Source organism: Ictalurus furcatus, chromosome 19, assembly GCF_023375685.1.
Source record: "Ictalurus furcatus strain D&B chromosome 19, Billie_1.0, whole genome shotgun sequence".
Lineage (NCBI taxonomy): Eukaryota > Metazoa > Chordata > Actinopteri > Siluriformes > Ictaluridae > Ictalurus > Ictalurus furcatus.
In genome coordinates, this window is record NC_071273.1 from 9,609,370 (window position 1) to 9,627,866 (window position 18,497).

The 18,497-nt window shown below is 40.6% G+C and overlaps 2 protein-coding genes across 3 annotated transcripts in view; one reads left to right on the plus strand and one right to left on the minus strand.

Annotated features, from left to right (window-relative positions):
- itih2 (inter-alpha-trypsin inhibitor heavy chain 2) overlaps nucleotides 1–10,026 on the plus strand; it is a 27,690-nt gene extending 17,664 nt beyond the window's left edge. For both annotated transcript variants that reach the window (XM_053650200.1, XM_053650199.1), the window contains exons 19-20: nucleotides 896–1,007; nucleotides 9,526–10,026. In XM_053650200.1, the coding sequence (XP_053506175.1) occupies nucleotides 896–1,007; nucleotides 9,526–9,673 (260 nt within the window). In that variant the 3' untranslated portion in view covers nucleotides 9,674–10,026. The remainder of the gene's footprint in view (nucleotides 1–895; nucleotides 1,008–9,525) is intronic.
- kin (Kin17 DNA and RNA binding protein) lies at nucleotides 9,871–18,489 on the minus strand. The gene is made up of 11 exons (XM_053650201.1): nucleotides 18,244–18,489; nucleotides 17,933–18,027; nucleotides 16,220–16,263; nucleotides 15,991–16,113; nucleotides 15,696–15,880; nucleotides 15,501–15,604; nucleotides 15,265–15,382; nucleotides 13,855–13,974; nucleotides 13,660–13,759; nucleotides 11,847–11,947; nucleotides 9,871–10,266 (listed from the first exon to the last, which is right to left on the minus strand). The coding sequence occupies exons 1-11, from the start codon at nucleotides 18,355–18,357 to the stop codon at nucleotides 10,207–10,209; spliced, it is 1,164 nt and encodes a 387-aa protein (XP_053506176.1). The 5' UTR covers nucleotides 18,358–18,489; the 3' UTR covers nucleotides 9,871–10,206.
- Nucleotides 18,490–18,497: the final 8 nt, after the last annotated feature.

The window sequence follows — 18,497 nt, forward strand, 5'->3', positions numbered from 1 at the left end:
AAGATGCTGGAGTTTGTTTTTGGATGATGAGGCTTTTTTCTTGAAACCCTTCCAAACGACTTGTGGTGATGTAGGTGAATTTGGATTGTAGTTTTAGAGACTTTCTGATCCCAAGACGCAACTAACTTCTGCAATTCTCCAGCTGTGATCCTTGGAGATTTTTTTGGCCACTCGAACCATCCTCTTCACTGTGCGTTGTGACAATATAGACACTCATATTATATATATATATATATATATATATATATATATGTATAGACTTCTTAATTATTGCCCTGATGGTGGAAATGGGCATTTCAATGCTTGTGCTATTTTCTTATAGCCACTTCCCAAGCTCAACACCCTTTTGCTGCACATCACAGCTATATTCCTTGGTCTTACCCATTGTTATGAATAACTCAGGGAATTTAGTCTGTGTGTTACCTCATATTTAATTTTTCGATTTATTTATTTATTTATTTGATAAACCTGTGTTGTGTTTGCAATTGTTTGATATCCTGGAGAGTAGAGTATTTCTGAATTTCTTAAACAAAAGATCGAAAGGTTAAACTATAAAGACAATTTTTCACAGACTTCTTTGCTCATATTTACCAAGGGTGCCAATATTAGTGGAGGGCACTGTATATGTTAGAAGTGTCCCAACATAAGAAAGTAGCAACCAATGCTCCAACCACTAAGTATTGTCTGAGGCCATGGCATAACAACATATAATGCATTGCCTTAAATGAGGCTTCTGAATAAATGAATGAACAAATAAAGAAAGCGAGTAATATTCTTTAAAATTAGATTTTTGATATTACAATTATTACGTGGACTACTGTGAATGTTTGCAGACTACAGTTTTCTACTACTAAGTTGTCTTTCATAAGCCAATATTTGACTTTCTGTAAAACAGGGCAGTTTTCAAACGAGCCAAGCATTAAGGTGTATGACCTGCATGAAGGAACAGAGCCAGAGAAGAAACAGGCCACCATGGAAGTTAAGGGCAACAAGCTCAGAGTCACCAGGTAGTATACACTACACACCACTACGGATATAACGTAATGCCACTATCTGTATCTGTTTAGTACTCCAAATCTTTGTATCTGTATCTTTAAATCTGAAGTGGACATGGCTTAAAACAGAAAGGGTAGTGGTGGTGTTATTTATTTATTTTTTAAAAATTAATACAAATCCTACCTCTTTGCCTCTGGAAAAATCCAGAGGTAGAAACACCAGCACCGTTTGTGAGTTCTGGTTCTGACCGTACAACTACCACTCAAGTTCTTACCTATTCTCAACTAGAGATGTGTGTTTTTTTTTTTGTTTGTTTGTTTTTTTAAATCCCTCTCACAGTTATTTTTTTGGGTAAAACCGCTCTGTGACATTTTCTAATGAGTTCAGTTGGTTCTATTTCCCAAAATATAAAACAACCTAGTAGCCTAACGTGAGCAACCATGACCCTGACCGGCTTTCTGCTAGCTAGGATAACTAATTTAGCTAATCTGACAATCCACCAGAAAAATTTCCATAGCGATAGGCATTGCTCTCACCAAATATCCGGATTTACGTTAGAAGTTTCCTGATATATGAAAGCAGTGGACACCTTGTAGCCAAACTACTGTCAGAGCTGTACCAATTAGAATGGAGAATTAAACAGTTGTGGTAGAATTAACTTGAACAAATTTGTACCATTAATAAACAATATGTAACGTTAAGTAAGTTAACATGTTATTTGAACTGCACTAACATTTCGTCATGTAGCGAGGTGGAAAATAATGTCATTATTTAAATTAATTCATTCATAGAATAAGTTCTTAAATAGTTGTTTGGGAAAAATTACAGTCATACGGAGTTTAATGCTGTAATAATATTGTGAGGTGTGTACAGAAAAAAAGGGATGTAAAGGTGTAAGTTTATGTTTATGTATTAATGGACCAATCAGGAGGGAGTTACAGGTCACCGGAAGGTCGAGAAAAAAAAACAATGCGAGAGAGAGAGGGGGAGGGGAGGGGAGAAGCGCGTGCATGTGGAAGGAGTGTGAATTTGCTAGCTGCGGGTTTTTTCTTTCTTTCAAGTACCATCACTGCGAGTTAAGTGGTTGACCAAAGCACCATATGTGACTTTAGTCGTGGAATAAGCTATCTGTGGAGAGTATAACCTCGGAGAGACTTTATATTACCATGGAAAGAGTATAATAGCTAAGAGCTAGCTGTTAAGACTTGGATATTAGTGCACACGTGGATTTTGCTAAGAAGTTAGCAAACAGTCGACTGGAGCAGCAGAGACTGTGTGTCTCACTGAGAAAGGAGCTGTGGACTTCGCAGATGACTACCTGTGTGTGAATCTTCTTTTCTTCTTATCTTGCAATGACCCTGCTTGAGTGTGACCCCATTCTTGATCAAGGTACCAATTGTTTGTTCTTGCCCTCGTGGTGAAGCAGCCATTTTGTTTGAGGCTTCTACATACACCAGCTACATTCTGGCCTGCAACAGGGAACTTGGTACTAGTATTTTGTTTGTTTATGGGGTAATGTGGGTTTTTTATTGGTTAATCTGGGCGAATAGCCTATATCTTTTGAGTGTTGTGTATACATTTTCTGATGTTTAATCTGGGACGTTTAAAACTTAAGGGACTCTGAGAACTGTATATCATGTAAAACGGAAGCTGAATGTTTGATAACTGAATTTTATGTTAAATACTTTGTCTACATTAGTAAAAAAGGTTAAAGGTTTATACATTGGTTGGATTATTGACTTAAAGGTTAAACATAAATAGAAAAGAACTCAGGTAGCTCCCCAAGTAAAAGGTAGTACACCAAAGGGGTACTACATAAATTGGAGGCACCGCTGGGATGATATATATATATATATATATTTTTTAAATTTTTTTTTTTTTTGAGTTCCCAACCACAATTCCGTAATACTAATAGGCAAAAGTAGATTACCATGGAACTTCAGTTAGTGAAATTAGAGCTGGTGAAAGAGCTTAGAGAGTGGTGTCAAGGGGAGTCTCTCGATCAAACCCACACATTGCTAGCTCTTGTCCCCAAAGAGTTTGAAGTTGCTCAGATAGAAGAAACTCTGGAAACTATCAAGGCTTTGGGATGGGTGCAAGTTAGAAGAAGAAATTTTAATACAACACTTGACCAACTAACAGTACTGTGTGAATGTAAAGAGAAGATTGATCCAACCAAGGTCCCGTATGAAGTTATGCACACCCATACCGATGAGGCTTGGTCTATCATCATGGCCACTGTAGCTCCAGCTTTAGATGAAGATGCACAGACTCCATTGAAAATCCTGCTTGAAGCATCAACATCTAGTAGCTCTGCTGAGTCCATCATTCGGGCTGTTGGTAACCTGTTGTCCAAAATAGAGAAGCCTTCAGGAGAGAATAGTAGTTATTGTCGCCTGAGGATGTTCTCCGGCACCTTACCAGCTCCTGCAGGGGAAGAAGTGTTGGAGCATTGGATCGAACAGGCTCACTTGATGGTGGAAGAGAGTGACTGCTCTGCCAAAGAAAAACAACGGAGAATTATGGAAAGCCTTTGAGGGCCAGCTCTAGCTGTAGTAAAAGCTGTGCGGACAGCTGATTCCGACGTTACACCTCATAAATGCTTGGATGCTATTGAGAGTACATTCGGAACAGCTGAATCAGGTGAAGACCTCTACTTTGATTTTAGGCTGTTGCAGCAAGGCCAATATGAGAAACTGTCAGACTTCCTGAGGCGATTAGAGCAGTCTCTGACAAAGGTGGTTATTGACGGGGGTGTTCCTGCCAGTCAGGAACTATTCCGTGTGGATACAGCCAGAGTAGAGCAGCTACTTCGGGGTGCCATACATTCGGATCTGATGCTAGTTCAGCTAAAACTAAGGGAAAGAAAGTAGAATCCTCCAACATTTTTAGAGCTGCTGGCCGAGATTCGGACTGAAGAGGAATTCGCCGCCACTAGAGTCAAGGTTAATCTGTCTGCACATAGAGTTCATGCTAACCCAGATGTGGACAGTCGTCTGACTGACTTACAGAGTTTGAAAGCAGAGATTAAAGAGCTGCAGTCGAGGTTCACCTCAATGACCTCAAAGCCCCATCAAGAAGTGGCAGACGATAACGGGACTAGTCCATTAGCCATTAAAACCTGCTCAAAACAGCTAACAGCCAGATAAGCCTTTTAGAGACTCAGAAGAACGCATCTGCTACCAGTGTGGTGAAAATGGACATTTTGCCAACAAGTGTCAGAATGCAGAAAATCAGAACGGAGTCATTAAAAAACTAATTTGCTCTCTCAAGAAAGCCAAAGAGGGACAATCACGAAACCAAGAAGATGACAGTACTGATACTGTATGCTCAGTCAAGAAAAGTGAGGTGACTTCAGTAGGAGGTAAAGACATTCCCCAAGGGTTAATAGGTCCATCCTCCGTAGTGCACTTGATAGTGAATGGCCAACAGTGTAGTGCCTTGTTGGATAGTGGCTCACAAGTAACGATCATCATTGAGAACTGGTATAAGCAGTACTTGTCAAATGTCATGATTCATCCTGTATCTGGCCTGGCTATATGGGGTCTAAATGAAACTAGCTATCCCTATCTTGGCTATGTAGTAGTAGACATAGAGTTTCCAGAGATTGTTACTGGGTCCAAAGAGTCCATCTTAGCCCTCGCCCTTATCTGTCCTGGCCCTAGAACTCCAGACCAGATTCTGGTTATCCTGGGTACCAATGCCAGTCTCTTCAAGCGGTTAGCTAAACTGTGTAAAGAGGCAGCCGGGCTGGATATTGCACAAACCTTTTGTAGCCGAGCTGAAGACCCAGCCTAGAGGGTGGCGTCAGTGGCCTGGGAGGGAGAAGAGGAAGTAGGATGGATCAAGTGGATGGGGCCTGGCCCTTTGGCCTTAACTGCTGGTGGTAACCGCCGTGCTGTATGCAGGGTAGAGTTAGAGAAGCCCTTGGACAAATAAGTGCTGATGGTGGAAGCTTCAGAAATGGTCCCACTGGCGGTTGGGGTGCTGCTGTAATCCATGGTAGTGCCTAGTTCTGAAGTAAATGGAGAGCACGTCACTGTGTTAGTGCACACTGAGTCAATGAGAGATACAGTCCTCCCAGTTGGGACAATCATGGGTGACCTGTGCTCTGCAGATTAAGTGATGCCAGCTTTTCAGCCAAAACCTGCATCCGAAATAGAGGTGACTTTACCAGAGTTTGACCCCATGGCATCAACTTCGAGGATTCACCTATCCCCGAACAGTGGAAAACTAGACTCAGACAAAAGCTGTCAAAACGAGCCAGTGTGTTTTCTCTACATGAGTGGGATGTGGGACTAGCGAAAGGTGTAGAGCATCATATCCGACTGTCAGACACGAGACCTTTCCGAGAGCGGTCACGGCGATTAGCACCAGCGGATATTGAAGATGTACGAAGACACTTACAAGATCTTCTGAACGCTGGTATTATCAAGGAGTCTCGTAGACCATACGCCTCTCCAATAGTCATAGCAAGAAAGAAGAATGGAAGTGTCAGAATGTGCATAGACTACAGAACACTGAATAGTCGAACCGTTCCAGATCAGTATACCACTCCCCGCATTGATGATGCGCTTGACTGCTTGTCAGGGAGCAAGTGGTTTTCAGTCTTAGACTTGCGAAGTGGATATTACCAGATTGCAATGACAGAAGCTGATAAGGAGAAAACAGCCTTCATCTGCCCACTAGGGTTTTATCAGTTTGAAAGAATGCCGCAGGGCATCACTGGAGCCCCTGCGACGTTCGAACGACGGATGGAGCAAGCAGTGGGTGACATGAACCTTCTCCAGGTACTGGTTTACCTAGATGACCTAATAGTCTTTGGAAAGTCATTGGAGGAACATGAAGAGAGGCTTCTCAAGGTGCTGGACAGACTGGAGGAGGTAGGATTAAAGCTCTCTCTGGACAAATGCCAGTTTTGCCAACCCAAGGAGAAATATGTGGGGCATATAGTATTGGCAGAGGGCATTGGTACAGATCCCGGAAAAGTCGAGGCTGTCACCCACTGGCCTCTGCCCACTGATCTGAAGTCTTTGAGGTCTTTCCTGGGATTCTGTGGATATTATCGGAGGTTTATAGCCAACTATTCAGCTATTGTCAGAACCCTCACAGAACTCACTAAAGGGTATGCACCCACACAAAAAGAAAAGAAGCAAGCTAAAGAGAAGACAAAGACCTATCTGAAAGAGTCTGAGCCATTTGGTGACCGGTGAGACCAGGCTTGTACTGACGCGTTTCACCAGATCATCCAGTGCCTCACCAATGCGCCAGTCTTAGCTTTTGCAGATACCAACAAGCCTTACTTTCTCCACACCGATGCAAGCTTAAAAGGGCTCGGTGCTGTACTTTATCAAGAACACCCAGAAGGACTAAGGCCGGTGGCTTTTGCCAGCAGAAAAGTGAGCGACACTGAACAGCGCTACCCAATTCACCAACTTGAATTTTTAGCACTAAAGTGGGCGGTCATGTATAAATTCCACAATTATCTATATGGACCTAAATTTACTGTACGTACAGACAATAAGCCACTTACGTATGTGTTAACGACAGCCAAGCTTAACGCAACAGGACAGACAGGCTGGCCGCTTTAGCCACATATGACTTTGATATTCAGTATTGGCCTGGCAAGAATAACATTGACGCTGACCTGTTATCCAGAAACATGGCTGATGAGGTGGATAGAGGAGCATGGGAGGAGATACCTCGGAGTGAAGTAAAGTCCATCTGTCAAAGGGTCTGCACTACTGAGTCATCTGGTATGCCACCAAGATACATTGATCAGCTGGGACCCTCCGTTGAGTGCATCCCTGATGTCTATGCTTTCCGTACTCACCTTGACTTACTTTCATTGAGACAGATGTCCAAAGCTGATTTGATAGAGGCTCAGAGGAAGGATGAACACCTACAGAGAGTAAGCCTTGCAGCAAGGAAGGTGGCACAAAGAGGAAACACTGACCCTGAGTTGATGCTGTTGAAGTGCAAGAAGGACCATCTTGTGCTGAAGGATGGACTGCTGCAACGGATGAGCAAGAAACCCTCGGGAGAGCCCATAACTCAGCTCCTGCTGCCTGCTGAGTTCAGAGGGGTTGTTCTACACTCCTTACATGATGACATCGGTCATTTAGGAGCGGAGCGGACCACAGACCTGTTAAGGAGTAGGTTCTATTGGCCCAAGATGGCTGCAGATGCTGAACAGTATGTCAAGAATTGTGGAGAGTGTGTCATGCGCAAGACCCCTTACAAAAAATCTGCCCCTTTGCATCAGATTGTAAGCAATTGAGTTCCTATCCATGGAACCTGACTCAAAGGGGATCAGCAATGTTTTAGTGGTGACGTACCGTTTTACGTGATACGCACAGGCATTTCCTGCGAAAAATCAAAAGGCCCTCACCGTAGCCAAAATTTTGGTGGAGAAGTACTTTGTGCATTATGGTCTGCCCACCAGAATACATTCAGACCAAGGATGAGATTTTGAGAGCAGGTTGATAAGAGAGCTCTTGATGATCCTGGGGGTAAGAAAATCTCAAACCATGCCCTATCATCCTCAAGGAGACCCTCAGCCAGAAAGATTCAACCGCACTCTGCTTTCCATGCTTGCAACCTTAGGGCAGGTTAAGAAATGTTCTTGGAGTCAACACTTGCCGTATGTAGTCCATGAGTACAACAGTACAAAATGCGATGTAACGGGATACTCACCGTACTTACTGATGTTCGGCAGAGAAGCTAGACTGCCAGTTGACCTGTGCTTCCAGACCTCACCTGATGGAACGGGTGACCGACACTATTCAAAGTATGTGGAGAAGTTGAAAGGAGATCTGCAAAGAGCCTATGACTGAGCCAGTCAATCGGCAGATAAGACACATAATCAAAATAAAAGAGCATATGATCAGAGGGTACGTTTCCAGACCATTGACATCGGAGACCAAGTGCTACTGAGAAACCTGGGGCTTAAAGGCAAACACAAGCTTGACAGCTGCTGGAGCTCTGTGCCACATGCGGTGTTAGGAAAACTACCCAATTTACCTGTATACCATGTAAAGCCTGAGGTGGGAAAAGGTGGAGTTAGGACGCTGCACAGAGACCATCTCTTACCCATCAGTCAGTCCCTGAGAATGCCGGATGGCAAAGTTCGAAAAGAGTCACCAGTTAAACCCAAGACACGTTTACAGAGGAACAGACAACCAAGGGAAACAAAACCCAAAGTGAGCCAAGAGGAATCCGATTCATCTTCAGAAGTGGAGCATGAAAGGACCTATCGATCCTACAGAGATTACCTGGATCAGCTCATAGAGAGGAGGAGCCATGGTGAGTCTGCTGCAATGGATTACAGTAACAATGAACAGGAGCTCTCTGTTCATGAGCCAAGAGAGGTGGAAGAGATATCCATCTAGGAACAGAATGATGAAGTCTCTGATCCTGAGGAGCATGGAGCGCGTGGGATGGAGCGCGTGCATGTGGAAGGAGTGTGAATTCACTAGCTGCGGGGTTTTCTTTCTTTCAAGCACCATCACTGCGAGTTAAGTGGTCGACCAGAGCGCTATCTGTGGAGAGTATAACCTCAGAGAGATGTTATATTACCGCAGAAAGAGTATAATAGCTAAGAGCTAGCTTTTAAGATTTGGATACTATTGCACACGTGGACTTTGCTAAGAAGTTAGCAAACAGCCGACTGGAGGAGCAGAGGCCGTGTGTCACTGAGAAAGGAGTTGTCGACTTCGCAGATGACTACCTGTGTGTGAATCTTCTTTTCTTCTTATTTTGCAACGACCCTGCTTGAGTGTGACCCCATTCTTCATCAAGGTACCATTTATTTGTTCTTGCCCTCGTGGTGAAGCAGCCGTTTTGTTTGAGGCTTCTACGTACGCCAGCTACATTCAGGCCTGCAATGGGGAACTTGGTACTAGTATTTTGTTTGTTTATGGGGTAATGTGGGTTTTTTGTTGGTTAATCTGGGACGTTTAAAATTTATTAAGGGAATCTGAGAACTGCATATAATGTAAAACGGAAGCTGAATGTTTGATAACTGAATTTTATGTTAAATACTTTGTCTACATTAGTAAAAAAAAAAAAAAGGTTAAAGATTTTAACATTGGTTGGATTATTGACTTAAAGGTTAAACATAAACAGAAAAGAACTCATGGTAGCTCCCCAAGTCAAAAGGTAGTACACCAAAGGTCAACCAACTGATGACTGAATAAACGGTCCACATAAATGAGCAAAAATGACATTACAGCATGTTTCTAAAGTTGAAAACTTCCTGTTTTCTGGTCTTCAGGTTTCAATTCACTTCTGTTTATAATTTGGTTTATAAAAAAAAGAAAAGAAAAAAAATCTAAAAAAACAAAAAACAAAAAACAAAAACCCTAAACATCAGTTCATTTAATTGTAAGTTCATTTGAACTAATGCATTAAGGGAACCTTAAATGTTCAGCATTAGGTCTGTATACATTACGCAACATTTCCCCAGTGCAATACAACTGATGCCATGCCCTTCTAAATGCACCCTTCTCGTGTGTGTGTGTTAAACAGGGGCAAGCAAAAGGACTACCGGTGGGATAAGAAGCAAGGTTCCGACGTGTATTGCTGGTTCATCCATAACAGCGGGAAAGGCTTCATTGATGGCCATTATACCAGCTATATCGTCCCCACCCTGGACAGCTTCCTCCCACCTGTCTGAGTGTGTGCAAGTGTGTTAGTTAAAAAGCTGTGAACAGGGTTGCTAGGAGTCAGATATTTTAAAACAAGAGAATGGGAAATTCTGTAAGAAAGTGTATTTTTTAAATTGCCTTATACAAGAGAACTGTATAGAAGAAACACATGGAAAAATTGGCAGGAACGACAGGTGGTGCTTTACATACATGAAATTCATTGACAAACATTGTTCAGTGTACACTGTTCATGCAATCTAGTCTTCCTCTGTTTAAATGTCAATGTGAATCAATTCAGATACATTCTGTCCTTACAATCAATTCAACTCTTTAATTACAGACAATCCTGATATTACCTATTAAAAATCAAAGACAATTAAAACTTGCTGATTAAGGCTGTTTTTTTTTCCCAGTTGGCTTCAGTACAGGGCTCAGTAAATTGGTTCGGTAAAAAGAGCTGCAGGAATGTGTCTGTGTGTCCCTGATAAATGCTCTGACACAGTAGAGGATGCAGGGAAAATGATTGCAATGAAGAGTCAAGGTGGGGAAAAAAAAATAAAAATCACGCCTGCTTGGAGAAGTCTTCATATGGAATCTCTACTCTCTTCCCCTTCATAGGACCCTGTGACATACAATGACAGTGCAAAGTTTTTAGCTTACATCTGCATGTTAACATAGATTAAAGTTTTGATATAGAAATAGAATCTTGTGCAAAAATAAAGCAACGTTTTGGCATAAATGAGCTTCACTACACTACACCTACTGTCTGCACCATTTATCACATTTTCATATTTATCAATCTGCAAGTGAATGAAAAGACGGGATTTTGTAACCCTGACAAATGAAACGACTCTCACAGACGATTGAGTCTTAATGAATAAACGCCTGAAAACAGTGGCCAAGCCTCCAATGGCAGACACACCTGACTGTATAGCTACAACAACTAATCGATAAAATCGATAATAATCAATTATGAAAATCGTTGTGAACGAATCTCTCTTAGAATTATCGATTAGTTGGTCTGCATGCAGTTCATTTATTCACTACGTTACTTCTGTTCCGAAAACACACTTCAGAGAGTAAATACTAAAGTTGTGTTCCAAATGATGTACTATACACTTACACTATGCACTTTGTACTCTACCATCTAGTGCAGTGTTTCCGCGGACCCCTAGTGGTCAGTGGAGTAATTGCAGGGGGTCCATAGGAAAGTTTTTAAAATGTTTAAATAATATTATACATTTTTTTGTTAAATGTATCCAAATATATTCAGATGAGATGTTTTAAAATTAACCAATTTGGTTATTCGCGTGCATTCACAAATATCAGGTTAGCTTCATTGATGGATTTATTTTAAATTTATTTACAAATGAAATAATAATTTGCAAAAACCTATAAGTGGTAGACAAGTTCAAGTGTCACATTGATTGATAAAATAAACCAAAGATAATTCAGAGAGTTGAATTAAATGTCACACCAACAATAAAATGTAATTGAACCTGGTATTTGAACCAATCCCTGGTGAATGGCAGGTTCTACCAATCAACCAGGGATTGATAGGACTGTAAAATTCAGTGCATCCATAAAAAAAAAAAAAAAAAGCATAAATACTAAAATATATGCTATAATACCAAGTTTATTTATATGCACATATACACACACACACACACACATATACATATATATATATATATATATATATATATATATATATATATATATATACACACACATACACACACACATTATATATATATATATATATATATATATATATATATATATATATATATATATATATATATATATATATACCCCCCAATCTGATTAATCGAACTAATCGATTATGAAAATAATCATTAGTTGCAGCCCTACCTGACTGACATATGCAGGGAAAGGTTCATGGTTCTAACATCTTACAACATTTTCATAATGAATTGCAACATAATTTGTTTTTGAGCGGTGTGTGAGGATTTCAGCATAAGTTTCCTTCACGCACGGTATTAATATAAGCTTTATGCTTCCCTTACTCCTTTAGCTACATTAGTCTCATAGCTCCACTTCAAAACTAAAGAAGCAAACTTCAGACAAGGGTCATGTCTCGGCTGATTGACTTCATTTGATTCACAGGAGGTGTGTAAATGTGGAAAAGTTTTGTAAAACCAATATTGCATTAACACACCCAGTAAGCTTATACATTACCGAGTCTATTGCGAGTTGAGCAGAGAAATTCTTTTCATCTATGCCTTCCAAGATGGCCTCCATGCCCCGATACTGTCCATTCACAATCACAACTCGCTTACCTGAGAGAGAGGGAAAGAGAGAGAGAGAGAGAGAGAGAGAGAGAGAGAGAGAGAGAGAGAGAGAGAGAGAGTGAGCAGATAATTAATCATGCTTTACTGACTAGAGGTACATGTTAAATAGGTCCAAATGTCAGTCTCAAAACTTTTGTACCCATTTTCATTTATTCATTTCATCCAGTGAGCCAGAATCAAATTCAAGCGCAGAGCTGAGCTGAGTGTTAAGGGTCTCACTCAACGGGGCTCTTTGGTTTGGAAGTGTTTGGTTTAGAACTCAATTTTTTAGCCACTAGTGCAGAACCTTAAGGCCTGGTTTATAACCACAGTGGATATAAAACGTTTACACAACCCTGTTAAAATGGCAGGGTTTTTTAATGAAAAAAAAAATGAAGTCAAGATAAAATCATAGATAAATCATAGAGAACCCCCTCCCCCTGCTCGTGACAGCGGTTGCTGAATGAACTGAATAAATAGGCATTTTAGAAAGAAAGTCAACAGGCGAGCTTTATGAATAGATAAACTGATCAGCCAAAACATTAAAACCACCTAAAACAACCTAATATTGTGTAGGTTCCTCCAAAACAGCTCTGGCCCATTGAGGCATGAACTACACAAGACCTCTGAAGGTGTGCTGTGGTATCTGGCATCAATAAGTTAGCAGCAAATACTTCAAGTCCTGCAAGTTGTGAGGTGGGGAGTCCATAGATCGGATACTCGATCGGATTGAGATCTGGGGAATTTGGAGGCCAAGTCAACACCTTGAACTCTTTCTCAGTTTCCTTAAACCATTCCTGAACAACTTTTGCAGTGTGGCAGGGCACACTATCTTGCTGAAAGAGGACACTGACATTAGGGAATACCATTGCTATGAAGGGGTGTACTTGGTCGACAACAATGTTTAGGTAGGTGGTACGTGTCAAAGTAACATCCACATGAATGCCAGGACCCAAGGTTTCCCTCAGAACATCACCCAGAGCATCACACCGCCTCCGCTGGCTCACCTTCTTCCCATAGTGCATCCTGGTTCCATCTCTTCCCCGGGTAAGTGACGCACACGCACACGGCCGTCCACATGATGTAAAAGAAAACATTATTCATCAGACCAGGTCACCTTCTTCCATTGCTCCGCGGTCCAGATCTGATGCTCACCTGCCCGTTGGAGGTGTTTTGGAGATGCTCTGACCCAGTTGTCTAGCAATCAGTTTGACCCTCGCCAAAGTCGCTCAGATCCTTACATTTACCCTTTTTTCCTGCTTCCAACACATCAACTTTGAGAGCTAACTTCTTACTTTCTGCCCAATATACCCCACCCCTTGACATATGCCATTGTAACGAGATAATTAATGTTATTCACGTCACCTCTCAGTGGTTTTAATGTTATGGCTGAACGGTGTATGTAACGTACAAGAGTGAATTACAATGGACTACACTTTCCAACCAAGCGTCAGTTCACAAAGCATATTCAAAACCTTTGCGTCATGTCGAACTGAAATAAAAAAATTTTTAATGGTTTAATTTTGCTCTCATAATTGAGAATCAGTGTTGCTAGCAGACATGCAAAAAAAAGTGTTCTTACTGACAAAACGTTACACAAATATAGGCTATTCTGACTGAGCAACATTTTCTACTATCCTTTTCTGAAGTTATGAATTGAAAACAGTTCTTGAGAGCAGCCTTATACATATGGACATAGCTGTTAAAGGGTGAAATGTTACCCGGTGCTGGGATCACTGTCTCCAGGTGGCTTTGGTCCAGTTTGAGTTTGTCCCCAGAGTCGATCAGCTTTACTATAGCTGTGTATTTGTCCTGCACCTCCTATAAACACACACACATACACGCGCATATTTATCACCAAAATTCATCACTGTTTAAAATCCCTTAGATATGGAATGCTCACAGTGCCGACTGACCCGAATGACCGCTTTCTTCTTATAATACTTGTCTCCCAGCCTCTTGGTGATGACCTTGACCACTATGTCCGGCTGAATCCAATTGTCTGACTTCACCGATTTCTTCTTCTTCTCCTCCATCTATAATTATCAGAAGAACACAAACATTAGAGGTCGACTGGTAGTGGATTTTACGGATACCGATAACTAAGTAGGGCGGAACCTACCTGCCAATAACCGATTAATCAAGCCATAGTTTAAAAAATAATTTATACTAAATGAAAACATGACGCTCAAAGTAAAAATGTCCTGAACTTTATTACAAAAATAAACAGTACTGACTGCACCATGAAAATGTACAGTACTTTTAAAAAAATAAATAAATATATAAATATTAATATATTAACTATTAATAAAGATTAATTTAAATAAAAGACTAAAAGTAACACTCCAAATAACAAATTAAATAAAAAAGAAATCCAAGATGAATTAAATAAATAAAAACACTTCAAATAACACAACAAAATGTGTCAGTGATGGTTATTATTTCTCCTCTAGAGGCCGCTCTCATACTGTATAGTGACAGCGCACTCTTCTCAGCCGCTCCCGCAATGGATGAAAACTGGGAACCGCTATTGGTGTGGATTTTTGCCGATAAATTCCAGCAATCAGTTATCTGTGCGATCAATCGGTCAACCTCTACTCTAGATTAGGGCTGCGTGGATCTCCTTCTGAGGCTATGTAAAGCAGGCAGCACGTTGATACAAAAACAGTAGAGCTGTTTTGATCAGAGATGATTTCATCTGATGCAAAATAGTATGTTTAAGAGCCATTATGGTGTATTCAATGTCTGTTGTAATTTCATTGTTTAACACTGGGGGGAGTGTGAGTCTAATTAGTATACAGGTAGCCAGAGAGTAAAAGAAGGGCAGGTGTAATGGAGGGAAGCACAACAATTTTTGACCGCGTCAGGACATGTGCAGGTGGTAGCAAGCTGGTGGGATTACTCTGTGTTTGTGCATTGGAACTGTGAGTTTAAAAAGACATCTACGAGCTTTGTGAAAAATAAAGTGGATAAAAGCAGCTCTAGACTGGAAGTGTGTCTTGTTCAGATCTCACACATCAGAAACAACCCTACAACACCTCTAAGTGACAAGATGGCCAATTGTCACCACAGTACTCTTTTAATGAGAAAATAAATGACCGAGGATTTGGAAAAGGGCAAGGCTACATCTATACAGGGCTCGACAGGCAGGTAAATTATAGTATATTTCGTGAATTGCGTTCTCTGCTGTCGACTCCAAGATGAATTCCTGATTCGGATCAAGGTCATCAATAAATATTAATGTGTTGAAGCAATGAAAAAAAGTGGGCACCTCATATAAATCAGGATAAAATTAATCAAATATTGATCGGGAAAAGAACAGCTACCTCGATGATCTCGTCGAGTGCAGATTTCTTCCTCTTCTCCTTGGAGTCGGCGCTGTGAGATGCGTCTTTTCTTTTACCAGACGCTGCCGTTTTCAGGGCGTTCGAACCCAGAGATGTGCTGTGAGGAAAAAAAAAGTAATAAAAACACAGCAACGTGGACATATAAAACATCTTAAAAACACACATCTGTGTATAAATGTTTTAAGCGGAGTAATGCTCCTGTGACTGAATGCAACCTTGCTTTAGCTGGGCCTACAGAGGAGGAGGAGCTACCAGCCAAGTTGAAGGCAACTTTCTCTTCCTCGTTCTCCCTCTTCAGTTCAGTAAACACAGGCTCCTCCTGCAAATACAACATGACAACACGAGTTAAAACGACAAACGGTAAACATAACATCTCAGAGCATCTCTCTCGCTCTCTCGTATACACACACCTCCGGCTCCTTGCCCTCTCGGCCTCGTCGCACTTGTTCTTCGATAAATTTTGCGCTGCGCTCTTCATCGTCCAGATCCTGCTTCTTCTTCTTCTCCAGCTCTTCCTGTCTGCGGATTGTCTCCGGATCACGATCGATGTACTGAACGTACCAGCCTTTGGGCGTCTCGTCCACTTTACATAAACCTATGCACAGAAATGCACAAATGAAACGAAACTTGAATGAAACTAGTCTTATAATAAATCACACAATTATTTGGGGGGGGGGGTGTTTTTAACCTCAGTTCAGTGTTTACCTTCTCTCCCCAGCCATTTAGTGAAATCTGTGAGCGTCTCCCACTGAGTGGAGTTCATGTGAACATGCTCCCGATGACTGATGTACTCGTTGTAGATGATGTTATTGTGAACTCGTTTTGTTCCTTCAAGAAAGAAAAAACATAGATATGAGGATTACATAATGAACTAATGCTGTGAAATGAAAGTCAGACTAGAAAATTTGGGATGAATTTCAAGTGATCATCGAACCAAAACGTCTTCTTAACAGCTCCAAAAAGTCATTCTTGAACTCACTGTGAAGAAGAAACACAGAGAAATACAATTAATACGAGTCTGAGGTTTAAAGATCTCAACCCTCAATACATTAACACCAACTGAGCAAGAAACCACAGAATGGTGCTCTTTCCACTGGCTACTTTTCCAATACCAAATATTTGGTACCTCCTGAAAACTGGCAGCAACATGACCTAATGTTCTTACAGGCAAAGCTAGAAGTACTGTTCATTTCATGCGATGTCACAATAAACTGACAAACATCAACATAAAACAATGTGGAGGCACAGGAACTAAGTGTATATCCTCTAAAAGAAGATGCTTAACCAAATGTCTGATGTCTTTGCTTTTACTCTCGTCACCGGACCATTCCTAGTTCTCGAACTTTTGGGGAAAAGGAATTAGAGCTAGAACCTCTGCATTTCCATCTCAATAGTAGTAAAGGGCTGTTCCAGTCTCTTGTAGATCTCAAGTCAATTCGAGTAGCTCTTGATTCATCATCTAAACCATATTCAGTGTGTGCTACAGAATGAGCTGAAATAACATTTCTTCTGGACCCAAAGGTGCAACATACAGTACATGCATGACAAACACAGTGCTGACAGGACATAAATAAAAGTACAATAAGAATAAAGAAGCAGGAAGGGATGGGGTACTGGGAAACAGTGGGTACACATGGGGGCAGTAGAGCATAAATAGTCCAATCACGAAGTGTTTAACATTACAAAAAGACACATATTTCCCATTAAACGCAAAAAGGTCCATAGCTGTGACTTGAATGAACTGGAGATCTGGTTGTTGAGTGGCTGAGCACCTTGAGCACGATTTGGTAGTGAAATGAGGGTCTATTTTTTAAACTTATCTTTGTTCTGTTTATTTAACGGAGTGGCACAGCTTAGATCTGGAACGGCTGAGAAGCAGGAACTCCGCCGTCATTACAGTACAAGAGCGGCCTCTAGAGACGAAATAACCATCACTGACCAATTTTGTTGTGTTATTTGAAGTGTTGTTTTTTTTAAAATTTATTTTGGATGTCTCTATTTTTATTGTTATTTGGAGTGATACTTTTTGGTTCAGTTTGGATGTAAATCTTTTATTTTCTTTAATATTTATGAACAGTTAATATACATAGTAATGTATAATGTACATTTTCATGGCACAGTCAATTCTGTTTATTTTTGTAATAAAGTTCAGGAATATTTTACTTTGAGCGTTATGTTTTCATTCAGTATCCATTTTAAAAGCTATCCGTTATCAGCAGGTAGGTACCGCCCTGCTTAGTTATCGTTATCGGTCAAATCCACTATGGGTCGACCTCTACGTTTTCCTGACTTCATACTGTCTGAAACATTTGAGACTAAAATACTCATACAGCCGTATATATGCTGAAAGTAATGTTATAAAACACCACAGTATCTATTCGAAATACGAGTTTTAATTATTTAATCAGAGCATGGAAAAAAAAGGGGCATAGCCCTCTGAGTGTTAATGCGTTGTGGAAACTCTGGAAGACCCATTCACCTCTGAAGACATTACAGTTTGTTTTTTGTACAGTGCATCTTTTAACTATGTAACTACAGGAGACAGATTAACAGGACAGTGTTTAAAGCAGAGAAATCTTTTTTTCTTTAAAAAAAATAAATAAAACATCTACAATATTGTAAGAACTTTAAGAAGAAATGAACTCACTCTGAAAAGTAGTCCATAAACTGGTTGGGATTCTCTGAGGCCAGCAGTAACTGGCGCTGGTGAGACTCGGACATGCAGTGGCATTTAAACCCATTCTATCAGAGAGAGGTAACACAAACATACACACAAACATACACACAAACATACACACAAACATACACACAAACATACACACGCGCGCATTGGGAAATCTGTTAAATCTTTTTTCCTTCAATTCTACAATAATAAATAACTGTATGGAGAAATTAAGCACTCTGTGGAATATTTATGAAAGTAAGACTGGCACTAAGAACATAGTTAGACAAACTTACTTCATCTCGACACTGTTTCTGACACATCTGACAATACCATCGCAACTTTTGCAGGCCTTTCGCTTTAATCCGATTGCTAATTGCCTTAGGACTTAGGAAATCCGCTTTCCCCATTTTCAAACACAAAACAGACCAAATACAGACGGGGAAAAACGTTTTAAACAACTTAATTTCCCCTCAATTTCCCGTATTCACACGCTCTACTGTTGATACCGCGTATCTATATAGAACAGTGTGTTTTTCGTCATTCTTTC